At 25.5% G+C, this 18,900-nt stretch overlaps 3 protein-coding genes across 3 annotated transcripts in view; 1 reads left to right on the top strand and 2 right to left on the bottom strand.

Moving 5' to 3' along the window:
- The window catches only part of LOC122509938 (two pore potassium channel protein sup-9), a 366,618-nt gene that overhangs the window by 200,220 nt on the left and 147,498 nt on the right, over positions 1-18,900 (bottom strand). The gene's annotated exons all lie outside the window — the stretch shown is intronic.
- On the bottom strand, positions 1,090-3,108 carry LOC122509995. Its single transcript, XM_043624361.1, has one exon. It carries the CDS (start codon positions 3,106-3,108, stop codon positions 1,090-1,092), a length of 2,019 nt encoding a protein of 672 aa, XP_043480296.1.
- LOC122509994 lies at positions 12,082-17,763 on the top strand. Its single transcript, XM_043624360.1, has 2 exons — positions 12,082-12,225; positions 17,361-17,763. Exons 1-2 carry the CDS (start codon positions 12,082-12,084, stop codon positions 17,538-17,540), a joined length of 324 nt encoding a protein of 107 aa, XP_043480295.1. The 3' UTR covers positions 17,541-17,763.

Below are 18,900 nucleotides of genomic sequence, written 5' to 3'. Positions count from 1 at the left end.
AATCATAGTTCCAGCCAGTTAAGGCAAGAATGTGTTACTTCCATCCAATCAAGGGAAGAAGTAACATATCCTCCGGCCATTCAAGGCAGGAAATCATAGTTCCAGTCAGTTAAGGCAAGAATGTGTTACTTCCATCCAATCAAGGGAAGAAGTAACATATCCTCTCCGGCCATTTAAGGCAGGAAATCATAGTTCCAGCCAGTTAAGGCAAGAATGTATACATCCATCCAATCAAGGGAAGAAGTAACATATCCTCCGGCCATTTAAGGCAGGAAATCATAGTTCCAGCCAGTTAAGGCAAGAATGTGTTACTTCCATCCAATCAAGGGAAGAAGTAACATTTCCTCCGGCCATTTAAGGCAGGAAATCATAGTTCCAGCCAGTTAAGGCAAGAATGTGTTACTTCCATCCAATCAAGGGAAGAAGTAACATATCCTCTCCGGCCATTCAAGGCAGGAAATCATAGTTCCAGTCAGTTAAGGCAAGAATGTGTTACTTCCATCCAATCAAGGGAAGAAGTAACATATCCTCCGGCCATTTAAGGCAGGAAATCATAGTTCCAGCCAGTTAAGGCAAGAATGTGTTACTTCCATCCAATCAAGGGAAGAAGTAACATATCCTCTCCGGCCATTTAAGGCAGGAAATCATAGTTCCAGCCAGTTAAGGCAAGAATGTGTTACTTCCATCCAATCAAGGGAAGAAGTAACATATCCTCCGGCCATTCAAGGCAGGAAATCATAGTTCCAGCCAGTTAAGGCAAGAATGTGTTACTTCCATCCAATCAAGGGAAGAAGTAACATATCCTCCGGCCATTCAAGGCAGGAAATCATAGTTCCAGCCAGTTAAGGCAAGAATGTGTTACTTCCATCCAATCAAGGGAAGAAGTAACATATCCTCCGGCCATTTAAGGCAGGAAATCATAGTTCCAGCCAGTTAAGGCAAGAATGTGTTACTTCCATCCAATCAAGGAAAGAAGTAACATATCCTCCGGCCATTTAAGGCAGGAAATCATAGTTCCAGCCAGTTAAGGCAAGAAGTAGCGATTTTTCTAGCCATTAAGAGCAAGAGTTTTTTTTGTCCGGGTTTGTTTTAAATGTAGGGGTCTATTATTTCATGGTTGTCAACATCCATTGCAGCGTTTTGCACAGTTCTTAATAATCGTGTTGAAGGATATCTAACGTTATCCTCGTGTCTAGCGTATCCTAAAAACCAGAGAATGGATGTGATGTGAGCACACGCACCTAATGTTCGGGCTCCTACCTTGCATATGCAGTAGTACCCTAGAATGGGATTGTTATCCTGGTCTTGATCATTCTCTGGGTTGTACTCTGTATTAAAGACAATCCATATTTGATGCCGTTTTGCATTTGTAAATCTTGAGTAGATACGTAGACGAATAAAACCTTCTTCAATTTGAGTGTTGTCTATTTCAATTGCCTGTTCAATGTCATCGTTCTCATCCTCTTCTTCTGCTCTTAATATGGTATCTTGTACGTAAGATGGAGCAAGATGTAACTGGTACGTTCCAGTTGTTAAATCTTTAAGGTAATTGACAGTCAGTTGTGGAAAAAGAGGAACATGAGCAGCAGTCAATAGAACCCATCGTGCTCTTCTATTTTGCAGATTTTCTAACTCTACTCTCGCTTGTACGACGTTAGGCATTGTACTGCGATTTAACATTTCTTGAGCCATCTCTTCATTCGCTCCTTCCATTGTTATTGGACCTCGATACTTATTAATTATTGCTCCTGCAATCCGAAGAAAATCTGAAAGATTTGGAACGTGAGATGTAGAGATAGTGCCCGAAAAGAATTTAAACATTATTTTTAAATGTCCATTAATTGCTTCTACTATCCATCTTGTTTTCGTTATTAGACGCGATTCATTTGCCTGCTCAGTAGTAAACTGTCTCTGATTACGGTCCAATAGAGGTGGCATTTTAGGCACAATACCAACTCTATCAAGAAATGGAATTGCGTCTCTATATCCTCGATCGACAACGAAAATATCTTCAGGTTGAATCCATCTACGCATGCCATTAATATCTCTTTGGAACTCTTTTATTAAGATTTTTGCATCATTATTTTTCGCATTTGAAAAATATGGTCCTTGAATATCGAGTATATATCCATCTGAAGCCACCAACACCGAAGGTTTAACCAAATGTTTAGATTTATGAACGCAAAAGGATTGTCGCAATGCTTTAAAACAAGAACTTTTTTCAATATCCAAATAAGTGCAATCATTGTAAATAATTGCTTTTGGATTTTCAGGATCTGGATTATACAACTTATTCGAAAAGTCAGTAGTATGCCTTTCAATAAACTCATCCCTTGAAATAGCTGCGAACCCTATATTTTCAACTACGAACTGTTGCATTAATGTTTTTCTAACTGTTGCAATTGCTAGACTAGTAGCTTGTCTCGAAGAATAATTAAACATTACACGTAGTAATTCATCGCTTAGACCTTGACGTAATTTTGTAAGAAAACACAGAAGATCTTTCTTAGAAACATAGCGATGTCCACCAGGTACTTCAATTGCATTTTCACAATAAGCAAACAAATCAAGAAATTGTTCCTTTGATAATGAAGTTAGCACATTACATTCCTGGTCTGTCAATCCATGCTCATCATTGAATTTACCCTGAGCGACATTAAATACTTCTCCACGTAGAGCTTCCAGCAGTGATTGCAATTCTCGACCTCTTATTATGTACGGCCTATTTATGAATCTAAGCTGATCAACAATGTCAGCTTGAAGGAAACCGCTCTCATCCAAATGTTCATTGCAACAAACGTTGTTAACTGGAATATATATATTTCGTTTAACAAAAATGTTTACTCTAGAGTTTAACGAAAGCCTATGAACATTGTTAGGAGCATTGCAGACAACACAAGTGTGAGAAGATGTCTGAGATATGACATTTAATCTCATACACTGAGGATCTTCCTCCAACATTCGTATCTCTCGTGAAATAGTAATATTGCAATTATTACAGATACGTCTCTCAGGATTCATATCAGCGGCAGGTCGTTGTGCTTCGTTACGTCTCGTAATTGCGATTTCTCTTTTAACATCATTTTCGACTCCATCTAATCGCACCATAACTCGCGGAATAAAAGCATTATCGCATACAAAACACCGCATGCGACCAAATAAAGCCATTTTAAACACATTCACTCAATACAATTATTGCACGCAATCACCACAATATAATTATAACATACATGTATCATTCACAAGTATGAATGCAGAAAAAAGTTTCACATAGACAAAAAAAGTTAAACCTTCTTTATGAATCTATGCATCTTACAATAAAGCAAAATAGTAAATGCTCGAATGCTATGAATGGTGAAACCACATTAAATATAAAGCATTAATACGACTTTCCAAATGGCTTCGAAAAACAAATGACAATCGTATGTCCTTTTATGATGAAAACAACTTACAATTGTATGTGGGTTGAGTCAAATGACCGTTGTATGTGCTACATGCGTTGAAAACACAATGACCATGTGTACTAAAGTCCTCCAAAAACAAATGATAGTCGTATGATTTTTAGATGAAAACAACTGACAATCGTATGTCATGAGTGAGTTGAAATCAAATGACAGTAGTACGTGTTACATGCGTTGAAAACACATGAAAAACATGTATCTTGAATCCTATAAAAACAATTGACAGTCGTATGTTCTTGCCCGTCAAAAATAACTGACAATAACATGTCTTTTACGAGATGAAAACAAGTGAAGGCCGTATGCCCTATGTGAATTGAAAAACAAATGAAAATCGTATGCTTGATATTGATAATGTGGTTTTACTATTCATAGAACTCGAGCATTTACTGACTTGCTTTATGGTGAAGCAAATAGAAATAATCTCCATTTTGTCTTTGGAGGCTGGGACCAGGTCATTAATTATTTGCTTCTTAAAATCTACATATTTTGTCTTTGGTTAATAAATCATTAGAATCAATGCCTTCCTCTAATAGTTGCAGTTTAAATCTTGTTCTTGTCAGACGAATTAAACAACCAAATAGATAAGTGTCTGGTACCAATACCCCCAAAAACAAAATGAAGATTACTTTCGTCTAATAATAGCTTCTTTCGTACGAGGTGTACCCTGTGCTTTGTATAAAACCTGAGTATTAAAACAGCCATTTAAAATGGTTTTAGTATAGTATACTACAGTTTAGTATGCTATGCTTTGCAGAAAAGAGTTCAGGAAAGTACACTTTCCTGCACTGAGTGCGGAAAAGTATACTTTCCTGCACTCTTTTCAAAGTACAGTAATCAACAATTTTCTACTGCATTAACATTTAAGTAAACTAGCACTTTTCTTGCAAATATTATTATTTATCTACTTTATTAAATAAAACAAAGACTTTTTGACTGTTTTGGCTTTAACAAGAATTATTGTACTTTATTTATGTATTTATAGTTGATTGTTTAATACTATTTTTTATTATTATTTATTATTTATTATTTATTACTTATTACTTATTACTTATTACTTATTACTTATTATTTATTGTTTATTGTTTATTGTTTATTATTTATTATTTATTACTTATTACTTATTATTTATTGTTTATTATTTATTATTTATTATTTATCATTTATTATTTATTATTTATTATTTATTACTTATTATTTATTATTTATTATTTATTATTTATTGTTTATTGTTTATTATTTATTATTTATTACTTATTATTTATTGTTTATTATTTATTATTTATTATTTATCATTTATTATTTATTACTTATTATTTATTATTTATTATTTATTATTTATCATTTATCATTTATTAATTATTATTTATTATTTATTATTTATTGTTTATTATTTATTATTTATTATTTATCATTTATTAATTATTACTTATTACTTATTACTTATTACTTATTATTCATTATTTATTATTTATTACTTATTACTTATTACTTATTACTTATTACTTATTGTTTATTATTTATTATTTATTACTTATTGTTTATTGTTTATTACTTATTACTTATTATTTATTATTTATTATTTATTATTTATTGTTTATTGTTTATTATTTATTATTTATTATTTATGATTTATCATTTATTAATTATTATTTATTATTTATTATTTATTACTTATTACTTATTGTTTATTGTTTATTACTTATTACTTATTATTTATTATTTATTATTTATTATTTATTATTTATTGTTTATTGTTTATTGTTTATTATTTATTATTTATTATTTATTATTTATGATTTATCATTTATTAATTATTATTTATTATTTATTATTCATTATTTATTATTTATTACTTATTACTTATTTTTTATTGTTTATTGTTTATTATTTATTATTTATCATTTATCATTTATTATTTATTATTTATTATTTATTGTTTATTAATTATCATTTATTATTTATTATTTATTATTTATTATTTATTAAAGTAAACTTGTTTTAACATTATTGGTTACCTATGTACGTTTATTAATTCTATCCCGCATATGTTGCGATTTTTGGTGTTTGACCTTTAATGAATGCTAGCGAGTAAATCAACCCGGAAATCGATATTTTGTCAGAGGAAAATCTTTTTTAGAATTACATTTTACATACTTTCTGTAAGTATTAATTAATTTGACCGAAAGTTTTTTTCTATGTATTTTGTGCGGGGTCCTTTGTACGTGTTTAATACGTAACGTCAATATAAAGAAAGTTTTGACATTTCCAAGTGAATTATTTTGTATAGTTTTTCTACAGGACTGATGATCAGAAACTGTAAAATTTGACTGGACAATAACTTGAAGAAATTAGCGTGACATCACTTTATAGTTTTTAGCCAGTTTAACTGTAAAGTGCCTCGAAATTTTCCAGTGGAACTGTCCAGTGCCCTTAAAGATACTATGACAAATTTCTACTAGGGTTGTATAATAATTAAAGATGGTCCAGTGATAAAATAATTATTTTATATTATGAGAATATTGTACTTTTATAAAATTATTTTCATCATTTTAATTCAATTATTATCTTCAAGAATTTTTAACTAAAATTCTTCTTTTAATCAATTATTTTTAATAATTTTCGAAAAAGTTCTTTGACAAATTCAAACAAATTAATTTAAAAATCCAATTATTTATAAATATTCGGGCTATATTGCTTTTAATATTCAATTATTATCTGAAATTTTAACTGAAATTTATTTTTAAATCAATTTTTATTAGAAAATCTTCATAGAATTCAATTATTTAAATACAAAAATAAATAATATTTATTGAATAATTAAATGTTTCTTAAAATTCAATTGTCATGAAGAATTTAATCAAAAAATTTAAAATAATAAAATCCTTTTGACAAATTTTAATACAATTTTTAAGAATAATTACATATTTCGAGAAATTCGATAAAAATTGTATTAAAACTAATTGAAATTCTGAGATGAGTTTTATTGTTTGTGAAAATAATTGAATCCCTACGAAAAATTTAAAGTTTTTTGAACATACTTGAATTTCTGCGAAGAATTTTATTACTTTTGAAAATAATTGAATTTCTGCAATAATTTGTAACTTCTCCAAAATTCAATTTTTTAGTGATTTTAACTAAAATTCTTTTATGAATCCATTATTTTATTTAATAATTTTTGAAAGAGTACTTTGAGAATTTTCAAATTCTTTTGTTTATAATTCAATTTTAGAAAATTTCAATTATTCGGAAATTCTTTAATTAAATAAGGTAGAGGGCCCCAAGGTGTCCACCTTAGGGAAATTCTTGTGCATTATTTCGCAAAAATGAATGCTTCAGGTTATTTTCATTGTTTATGAAGACGAAGTTTTTGGTTATGTTTAGACGTGTATAACTAAGGGCGTTAATTTCTAACAGGGACATTGTTAAATTTCGGTAAAAAAAAATTTTAAAAGCATTGTTTTCAAATTGGTACTGTGATTATAGTTTATAGTTTAAAAGTTCTAAACTTTGTGGTAATTTTGTTTACATATAATACAATAATATTATAAATGAATATCGATAAAATTGTGTGTTATGCAATTTTTTGATAACTTTTAAAAAATGTCGTCCTGGCCCTAAGGTGGCCACCATACGTTTTTATGTAAAATCACTTTTGAATTTTTTTACGATGTAATATTTATCAAAATGTATTATGGAAAATGTAAATTTTATCGATTTGGAAAAATTTATGATGAATAATAAAATAATTTAGTTTTTAATGTATGAAATAGGATAAATAATTAACAATATTTTAGATTGGCTTCTAATAAGCAAAAAACAGAGTTTGCAACTATTGATTTAATGATTATAAGACAAAAACAATACATTTCAAATAAAATTACCTTAAATTGATTTTTGCAACTATTTTTTTAATTTTTCAGTGAATTTTTGAATCGTGGCCACCTTGAGATCACTTTTTTAAAAATCAAAATTGCAGCTGCTTTTCAAAGTCGCCTAAATTTTATTTTCCTTAGTAAAATAAAAAAATGTTTTTGCTAAATAGTTAGATAAAGAGATATAAAAATTATTTTATTATAAAATTATTATGAAAAATTTTAATAATAAATTTTGAAATAGGTAATTGAATTCTTTTGACGAATTTTAATAAAAATTTTAATAATAATCACAGTTTTCAAATACAGTAATTGAATTTCTGTGAAATTTTCGTTATTTTATGAAAATAATTAAATGTTTGCGTTGAATGTTATTAAAATTTTTTTCAATAGTTGAATTATTTTTGAAAATTTTATTAAAATAGTATAGATATTAAAAATCATTGAATTTTTAAAATGTTATTAAAATTTTTGAAAATAATTAAAATTTTATTAAAATTTTTGAAAATAATTGAATTTTGGAAAAGAATTTTATTATTTCTAAAGATATAATTGAAATTTTGACAATAATTTTTAAAGATTTTCGAATATAATTGAATTCCGCACGAAGAATTTTATTACTTTTGAAAATAATTCATTTTCTGCAATCATTTGTAATTTCTCTGAAATTCTCCAAATTATATCGTACAATTTACGAACTTTTCGTCCATTTTCAATCAAATTACGGAGTTTACGGACCTTTTTTCAAAAAAAATTTCTTTTACGAAATTCAAGAAAATTTAAGAACCTTTACGGGATTTGCGGATCTAGGTTCGAGCCCTGCCTAATCAATGGGGCCGATTTTTGGGTATGAAGGTTAAAAAATTGGTCAGATTTGACCTAGGTTTAAAGAGACCTTTTGAGGCTACTTTTTGTCCTGGAGTTATCATAAATATACTATTAGGGGGGCCCTTAAATGACGGCCCTCATAAGGGGAACATATTATTTGAATATTAATATAATGATTAGTTAATTTTTTTTACTAACTTATTATGACTATCATTATCTAGTAATATTGCGCTAATTAAAGTGGGCAAATTTTTGTAATAAAAAATTGATGTAACAGAAGTGAGAGGTAGAAAGAAGAGGGAATGAGGAAGGGAGGTTTCGTACGGAGTGAATTTGCATTAATACATAGTCACTTGCTCCATCCTCTTTTCACCCTTTTATTATATATGACCGTGGAGAGGAAAATGCACCTATTTATAACCCATTAGCAGAGAGTGAAGTTTAATCAAGCTTGCTGAACACCCTCTCTCGTTTAGTTTCTATTTATTGCTGGACATTAATCAATACGTTAAATGCCAGTATATCCAACATCGCGCAAATAGTCATCTCAGAATAGTTTCATCTTAATCAAGTAAACTCTTGTATAAATGTTATTTTCTCACTTTTTTTTGCTTTTCATATGGTATTAACAGATTTTATATAAATATGTGTGGGTGATTTTTCTAAAAGTGACAATTTTCATCTTTTTGTTCTTCAACTTTTTTCTTTAAAATTATATACCCTTTTTTAGAATTGAACCAGCAATAATTCGCGTGCTAAAGCGCGCGGCTAACTTCTTACTGCCTTTTTTTAAAAATAAAATTAGCAATTTTAAAAATAATAGAAGTTAAAAATTTTCTAATTTAAATTTTTGTTGAAAACACTAAAAAATTCAATTTTGGAGAAATTATAAATAATTGCAGAAATTCAATTATTTAAAAAAAAAATAAAAATCTTACAAAATTCAATTATGTTCAAAATTTGAAAAAATGAATTTCTACTACTTAGACTAATTTAAATGATAAAAAATTTACTTCTCTAACTGCAATTGCCATTTACTAAACTGATTAAAATTTCTTTTATGAAATTAAATGAAATTAAATTAAAATTTCATTCTGACTGAAATTGACTTGTATGCAATCTGTAGCTAGTGAATATATATATATATATATATATATATATATATATATATATATATATATAATTATTAACATTAAGTCATTTAATTCTTTTTTAACTAAAGAAAGAGAGGAATGGAGAGAGAGAGAGAGAGAAATAAAGAAAAAAAATAATGAGGGAAAGATAGAGAAATAAATATAGAGAGAGAGAAAAAGAAGGAGAGTGAAAAAAAGGTAAAACGATAAAAGTCATTTCTTAATATAGACGTAAAAGCTACAAGCAAAAGGTCACAATTTTTTTATATTAAGAGAACATATATCCATTAAATTACTTAATATCAAAAGCAATTTTTCTACGCAACTTACTTTCTCTTTTTTTTCTTTGAAAGAGACAGAATAGTTTCTCTTTAAGAAGAATTTTAAAAAATTCTTAAATTATACAGATAGAAGAACATTTTTAGAAACTTTTAAGTGTTTCTCTAAGCAGAGTTAAAAAATCTTACTTTGAACTTAAACGTGCGACTATTAAAAAATTTTTTTAAAATATTTTCCTCTAAGAATAATATTTATTTAAACTTTTTACCATCCACTTGTACGCATATTGAACAACATAAAATTGCGATTATATTACGGTAATGATATATACAAAATGATTGTAGAAATTTAATTATTTTTAAAAGTAATAAAATTATTATCACAAAATTCAATTTAATTATTCAATAAATAATTTACTTTTGTATTTAAATAATTAAATAAAATTTAATTAATTTTATGTTTAAAAAAGAGAATAAATTTAACAGTACATTTTTACAATAAAATTTTTTCCTTTATTATTATTATTATTATTATTATTATTATTATTATTATTATTATTATTATTATTATTATTATTAATAAATTATTATTATTTTTTTTTATTTTATTTTCTCAGTTTCATTTTCAATTAAATTTTGTAATTGGCAAATATAATTTGTAAACATTTTTTTCCTTTATTTTTAAAACACTTTGAATTTTATTAAAACAATTGTAATTAAGAAATAGAATTGATGCAAATTATTTCCTTATAAAAATTGAGAATTTTCTACAAAAATATTAAGAAACGGGAATAATAATGTTTTTCTTCCCAAAACAAAAAAATGAATTTTTAAACAATATTGTTATTGAGAAATATAATTTATTGTTTTTAATGATAAAAAAAACATTTCCTAAAATTTTTCTTTTCCAATAAAGATAAATTAATTTTTTTTATTATCTGAATAAATAAAAATTTTTACTAGCTAATTTTTTATCTTCGAAAATTCAATTTATTCAATTCGTAAATTGAATTTTAAACAATGAAAATTGCTTTTGTCATTTCCAAGCAATGAATTTTGTTAAATTCCTATTTCCTAATGAATTAAAATTGAAAATTGAAAAAAGAAATGCAATTGGAATTTTAACAATCTAATTACAGGTACTTTTTTTTCCTTTGAGAAATTCTTAACGGATGATCGTAAAAATTTTAGAAAAAGCTCTACAAAAATGGTAGAAGAGGACATTAAATATACTTATACGACCTGAAGGGTGTAATGTCGCCAATTCGTTTAGATTCTTTTTATGACTGCAATTCACTTTTTGTGAAAAAAAGTGTGGAAAACTTTTTTTATTCAATTTCACTGAACAGATGGAGGGAGAGATTCAGTTTTACTCTTAAAGTGCATTCAGAAGATTATTTCATTTGCCAATCAATTGACTTTGAAAATCTTAATTTTTACCAAAAAATTTTCTATCTTTATTTGACTAAATAAACATTTTATTTATTATATATTAAAATTTATTATTATTTTCTGAGATGTTATTTCATATTTTGTTATTCATTATTTCCTGTTCTTTATTATTTTCTGTTATTTGTTATTTTGTTATTTTATTATTTACCATTTTTTGCTTTTTATTATTTTGTTATTTTTTGTTCTTTATAATTTTCTGTTTTCGGGTTTATTTTCTTTATTATTTAAAATTATTTGTTGACATTTTCAACAATTTTTATTATTTTTATTATTTTATCTATTAAATAGAAAAATAAGTTTTTATTCAACATTTGAATATTGAATTTTACGCCACTGGGAAAAATATAGGATTACGATTTCAATTTTCACCAGGAACGTCGTTATCAGACGAGAGAGAGAGAGAGAGAGAGAGAGAGAGAGAGAGAGAGAGAGAGAGAGAGAGAGAGATCATTTTTCGAGTCAAGAACAAAACAAAAGCAAAAAAATAGAGGAGAAAAAATGATAGCTTGACTTAACCTCAAAAATACATCTATAAAACAATAAGAAACAATTTCCAATCGTAAATTATTTTTCTACAATTAATATTCGTTACAAACTTTCTCAAATTATACAAAAGAAAAGTTTTAATTTCTAAAAAGAAATACAAAATAATTCACGTACATAAAAATAAATTTCAACAATTTTTCATTCTCTATAAACATCTTACTTATTCTTTTTCAAGATAATTATTCACCTGGAAATTCGTCAACACGACATATTTTCCTAACCGCAAAAAAAATCTCACCGAGAATATTAAAAAAAAAATTCTACATTCACAAAATGTCAAAAGTAAGAGGTTAATTTAAAATAATCGATAAGGGAAAAAGAGGTTCGTAAAGAAAAAAGAAATCCCGGAGAAATGGTTTTTAATCCACTTACAAAAGTTGGCAAAACTGCCGGAGGACTTCCCCTATTGTCTTTAGTAATACAAGTCTGTAAACGATTAACAATACCAGTATCGCAAAAAATAATCAAATATGGCAAATCAAATCCATTTTTTCGTAAATATTTTCTAATTATGCCTGGTCGTTATTATCATCAATTAGAGACACGATCAAAGTCATTATTCGAACAAAATGAGGTTATCAAGAAACAGGAGGAAAAATTTTCAGTATTGGACGATTCAGCGGCGGAAGCAATTGGAACACAAATAATGATTGAGGTTTCTTTATTTAAAATTTTATTAATTATAGAAATTTTTATCAACACTTCGTTTTATCAATGATTAATTAATTTTCACTTTCATTAATTTACTAATTAATATTTTTAATTTTTTATTATCATTATCATTGATATTTCATTCATTACTAAAATCACTATTATATTATTATTATTTTGTTCGTATAATATAAAATATAATTCATATAATAATTATCAAAATTTACAATATAATTTTTACAATTTATATTATATGTTACACTGAGAGACCCTTGAAACTGTAGCGGAACAACGTATGTGACAGCAGCTCCACTATGGTTTTGGTGCGCTGCGGTATAATTTTGGGCGCGTGACAGTCCCAAATGTTGGTGAGCAGCTCACCGAAGTAGTGGGAATGCCGCCTTTGGTTTGCAGCTGAACAACTTTGGGACTTTCACGCTCCCAAGATTTTACCGCAGCAACCCAAAAGTATAGTCCTGTAGCGTTCCTCCAAAATGGTCAGTAGCAGCCTATCGAAAGTCTGCTGCTGACCCAAAGGTCTCTCCCCAATGGGAAATGCCAGTGTAGTGCCGATGTTCACCACTGGCTTAGTACTCAGACGATTGTTCGGCGTAGTCTAGCCGAGCCTCGACAATTAGTGCTGGCGCAGTGCAGAATTTTTGTTTCGCCAAAGCTTGGACAAGCCACGGCGGCAAGTGCTGGCTGAGTATAGAAAAATTGTTCACAACGCTCTTTGCCAACATTGCTTTTTTGACATAAACTTGAAAAAAATTATAAAAAAAAGTTTATAAATGTTTATAAATATAAATTTATTGAAAAAAATTAATATTTTACTTTTCAGTTGTTCATTTTTTATTCTTATTAAATTTAATAATAACAATTTAACACAATTGTCTAATTTTGTAAATAATAAATTATTTAAACAAATTAAAATTATTAACAAAATTTAAACTTTAATCTAAATAATAATTTGGTTCCTATTAAAATACTATTATACTTCTTACTATGAATAAAAAATTATTAAAAAATTACCACGTAATTTAAGAATTACGTAAAATGTTAAATGCAATAAGTAAAGTAATTTAATTTAATTATTTAAAATTTAGTTTAATTTATTTTATTTCAATTTATTATTTCTAACGTATCCCTATTTTTTTCTCATCTTTGACTCAATAACTGTATGTCTGAATGATACTGAGATATTAATACTTTACTGTACACATGTGTCGTTAGCATAGTGGTTAGAGCGTTAGTCTGTTAGTCCGTAGGTTGTAGGTTCGATTCCCCTCGTGAGCAATTTTGTTTATTTTCATAGGTTTGCGATATTTCTAGATTCCAATTGTTAGGTACTAAAATATGAAAATCTAATGCACACTTACTGTAATTGTTTATTATTTAATTTTTAAATGTTATAAACAATTTTTTTCTACTTCATTTGCTATATCCATTGTTAGTCTCCATCTTTAATACAATTTCTTTAAGAAGAGAAATGTTTTATGAATAATAACTATTTATTAATATTATTTACCATTTTGTTGTTAAATTATTTATAATTATGAATTTACGACTAATTAATAACAATACGGCATTTATTGCGGCAATATTCTCACTGGTCCAGTGCTGCGCCAGCGCTGTCTGGCAGCACTGACAGACAGTACTTCGGCAGCGCCAGACGGCGTTATCATCCCAGTGCTGGCTCTCAGCCTTGCCGCCAGTGCTGCCAGTGCTGGCGCAGTACTACGCCAGTTGTAAATTTCCCATTGGGTCAGTGTAGTTTTACTATTATAATTGTTTTTCACCATTTAGTAATATGTTATTGTATTATTATTATTTTAACTCTTAACTTTCATTATTTTCTTTACTATCTATATTCACATTAACAATATTTATTATAATTTATATACTATTTATCATTAATATAATTTATGATAAATTATATTTATTTCCAAAGTGATTATTTTTACTATTATTATTTTTTAAATATTTATTTATTTAATTATTTATTTTTTATTTTCTACTGAAAATTTTTAGACTCTTTTTATTTGGAAATTAGTAGTTAAACTGAATTTTATTCGGACAACAGTTTTTTAAATTCTCTCTGAATTTATAGAAATCAGTATTCAACGAAGATTTGAATAAGAGTTTAGTTTTTACATAAATAATAAATAAAAGTAATACAAATTTACGATTTAAAATAATTTGTTAATTAATTTATTTATTATTTGTAACATGTAAATTTAAAAAAAAATTTTAATCAGTAGATAATGTAGATTTCAGTCAGACAGAATTTTTAGGTCCCTTATAATATAAAAATTAGTAGTCAAAACGTTGAACAGCAAATAATTATTATTATTTTGCAATATTATTGAATTTGTATTCTACTTTTGGAAGTATAATTAATAAAATATGTTGATAAAAGTAGTCCAAGTGAGTTTTAAGTCAGACATGAGTTTTCCAAAGGTACTAGTAAAAAGCTGTTTTAAGTGGACATCGGAAAATTAAATTTCACCACGAAAAAACTTGTTTTAATCAATTCACAAAAAATCACAAAAAGTCGATTGTGTATTTCTCTGACTTTTTCATGATTTCAATAAAAAATATTTATTATTTTTCTTATCCTTTATTATCCATTATTTGTAAATTTAAATAACTTTTTCTTAAATTTTACGAGAATTAAACTATTATATTCAAAGAATTATAATTTAAATTTTTCAAAAGCACTATTTTTTTATAATTTATAAATTAAATTATTCATACTTAAATAATGCTTGTTAAATAAATATTTGAACACTTATTCTTATTTATTTTTTTAAAAGAACTAAAATTTTGAATAATTTTAATGTAAAAGCTTTTTGAATTCTAATTCTATTTCTATAAAAATTACAACTATAATTCATTTAGAATTCAATTGGTTTTCTTTGAATCTTAAAATAAAATTATTCAAAACTTTAATAATTTTTTTAGAAAAAGAATAATAATTTTATATTATTTTAAAATAAATATTTAAATATTTTTAAAATTATACAAAAAATAAAAACTTTCAAAGATTTCTATTTCAAAATCTTTTTGAATTCAATTATCTCTAAAAATTCCTATTATAACGCTTTTAATATTCAATTATCTAACATTTTAACTGAAATTCATTTTTAAATCAATTCTTATTAGAAAGCTCTACGAGAATTTAGTTATTTAATTAAAAAAAATAATTGATAGAATAATTGAATACTTACGAAGAATTATATCAAAATTTTCAAAAATTGATTTTTTCCAAGCGTTTAAATAAAATTTTTTAAAATAATTATATAATACATTTTTTGAGCAATTGATATAAAATTTAATTAAAAATAATGGAATTCTTATTAAAAATTTTACAAAAATTTTTGAAAGTAATTGAATTTCTAAAATTATTTTAAATGAATTTAATTAAAATTGTATTAAAAATAATTTAATTATTTCTAAAAATTCAATTAAAATTGTATTGACTGTAATTAAACTTTGCGAGGAGTTTTATTATTTATGAATATACTCAAATTATTTGTGAAAATAATGCTATTAAAGTTTTTGAAAATAATTGAATTCAGATTTTCGAAGATTTTAATTTGAAACCTTTACAAAATTTAATTATTTCTAAGAATTGCAATTACTAGTAACTTCTCAAAAATTCAATTATTATCTAAAATTTACCTGAAGATCATTTTTAAATTAATTTTTATTAGAAAATTTTACGAGAATTCAATTATTTAAATACAAATGTAGATCATTTATTGAATAATTGAATGTTTCTTAAAATGTATAATTCTTATACATAATTTTGTCAAAAAATTTGTAAATAATTGAAATCTTTCGACGAATTTTAATAAAATTTTTAAGAATAATTACATTTTTTGAGGAATTCGATTAAAATTGTATTAAAATAATTGAAATTCTGCAATGAGTTTTATTATTTATGAAAATAATTGAATTATTTCGAAGAATTTTATAAAAAAAGTTTTAAACAATTGATTTTTTCGAAACAATTTATGCAAATTCTATTTTTAATAATTGAATTCCTGTGAAATTTTCATTATTTTAAAAAATAATGGAATATTCGTGTAGAATTTGTCAAAATTGTTTTTAAATAAGTGAATTCTTTTGGGAAATAATTGAATTCTTGTGATGAATATTGTTATTTATGAAAATAATTGACATCCTCTGAATGATTTTATTATTTATAAAAGTAATTCAATCCCTGAAAGGAAGTTTAAAATTTATGAAAATAATTAAATTACTGAGAAGAATTTAATGCAAAGTTTTAAAACATTTGAAATTTTTGAAAAAATTTATGCAAATTCTATTGTAAATAATTATTACATTCATGTGAAATCCTTATTTTTTTGAAAAATAATTGAATGTTTCTGTAGAATTTTATCAAAATTTTTGTTTTAATAGAATTCTTTTGGGAAATTTTATTAAAATAGGTAGTAGAATATTGAAAATCATTGAATTAAGAAAATTTTTTGAAAATAATTAAATTTTTGTGAAGAATTTTATTAATTTTGAAAATTATTTAATTCTTGTGATGAATATTGTTTTTTATGAAAATAATTTAATTTTTCAATGAATTTTATTAAAATTCCTAAATATAATTGGATTTCAGCGAAGAATTTTGCTATTTATAAAGATAATTACTAGAAATGTTGACGAGAATCTTTTTTTTTAATTTTTGAAAATAATTGAATTTCTGGAATGAATTTTAATATATTTATTAAGATAGTTAAATTCTTTCAAAAAATTGAGTTAATTTTTTTAAAATTGTAACTAATTTCAACACAATTGAAATTAAAATTTTTAAAAATGAAATTATCAGTAAATGATTTATAAGTAATAATTTTATGACAGTTTTCATTAAAATTAAGTTAATTAATTAATTAAGTTATTTAAAATAAATTATTGTCTGAAATAGAAAAAATTTAAGGTTTTGTATTAGAAATGTAAAGTGTGAATGAGTTTTGTCTGATTTGAAAGAAAAAAATTACTGATTGAAGTTAAAATTCTATTATTATTATTTTTTTATTAACAGTTATTGTAGTAAAAATAATAGTATTATAACTATTATATAGTAATACTGAAATACTAATTTTCAATTTAAAATTCTCACAGTGTGCAGCATTGTTGATTTTCGTTTGGCTCTCAATGTCCGGGTCGAAAGGAAAATCATTACCGTCAGAGAATAAGAGACTCAAGGAACTCGACGATTTTAAAAATTGGAGAAAAGAAATGGAACGAAAAGTTGAAGAACAGAGGGCAACAATTCAGGAGTTGCGCACACTTCTGCGTTAGCTATGCCAAAAAGAAGTAGAAAAAAACTCTTTTCGAGAGTCGAAAGGCGCCTGTAAAACGAGACAAGAAAATGATACTTGAAAGTTACCTCACAAACACACAAGACTGTCATAAACTATTAACTTTTCCGGAAGTCTTTATCCAACGGCTTGTTTCCCCTCTCTCTCTCTCTCTCTCTTTTGGAAAATTCACATTCCTTTTCGGGCAATAATCATAATAATAACAGTAATAATAATAATAATCAATAATATGCTTCAATTTTCATCTATATACTGCACCATAAAATTCAGGAGAAAATCTTGTTTTGTTCCGAAATGATGTCAATATGGAATCAATTTAAAAGAAGAAATATAAAATTAAATCGACCGTATCTTTAGCATTTTGTGAAATAAATATAAATTTGCGATTTTTCTTTTCTTTTACTTCGAACAAAAATTCCGAACTCTTTGCAGTACATTTTCAGTACATTTTCAGAAAGCTAAAGGTTACAGAATTTATTTTCATTTTTCAAAATTAGAATTGTAAAAAAAGAAATTCTTGTATTAGTATTGTATTTAAAACATGTTTTAGTTTATAAAAAATTCTAAAGTTAATTTACAACTGTGAGTGTGACAAAATGGAAAATCAAATAAAAAAAATAAATTTCGAATCTACTTTATTTTATTTTTCTATTTTCGCATCCATTTTTTGTTTTAAAGAAGTTTTCTAGAAACTTTCCTGAAGAATTATTTTTCATTTCTTTCTTTAAAAAAAAAAAAATCGCATATGAGGGAATATATTATTGGATCCATTGAGACCAAGGAGCCAAATAGAGAAGGAAAATTAGCATAAGTTTGCATAGTGATACATTTTTATTTTATCAAATTTATACGCTGCATTGGAATCTGAAGCAATATCCTGAAAAATTATTTCGTATGCGCTTTTGAAAGAATAAAAGAATTGAGAATTTTACACACGCTAACCAATTTTTTTCATATATAAACACTATGATTTCCTTTAAGAAGAAAAATTGTGTAAGAGAGAAAAAATATTATCAATTTTGTACATTTCCCAAAAAAAACAAATTCATTATTATTTGCTTTTCAAAAAAATATCAATTTTTCCAAATTTTTCTACAAATCAAAGGTAAATTTTCTTTTTATTAGAAATTACAAGAAAATACAAATTTTTTAGAATTTTAACATGAATTACATAGCTGGAATTTACATTTGCAATCAAACATCAAAGAGAAAAAAAATACACATTCAAAAAAATAGTTCCTTTTATAGATTTTTCTATTTACACTATTTCCATAAAGTTTTGAAGGTCTAAATGAACAAAATTTCTTTTTTTCTTATTTTCAGAAATTACTACTGAAATG

This window comes from Leptopilina heterotoma, unplaced genomic scaffold (assembly GCF_015476425.1).
Source record: "Leptopilina heterotoma isolate Lh14 unplaced genomic scaffold, ASM1547642v1 Lhet_65, whole genome shotgun sequence".
Classification (NCBI taxonomy): domain Eukaryota; kingdom Metazoa; phylum Arthropoda; class Insecta; order Hymenoptera; family Figitidae; genus Leptopilina; species Leptopilina heterotoma.
The sequence above is the reverse complement of the archived record's forward strand: the minus strand, read 5'-3'. Positions and strand labels throughout refer to the sequence as shown.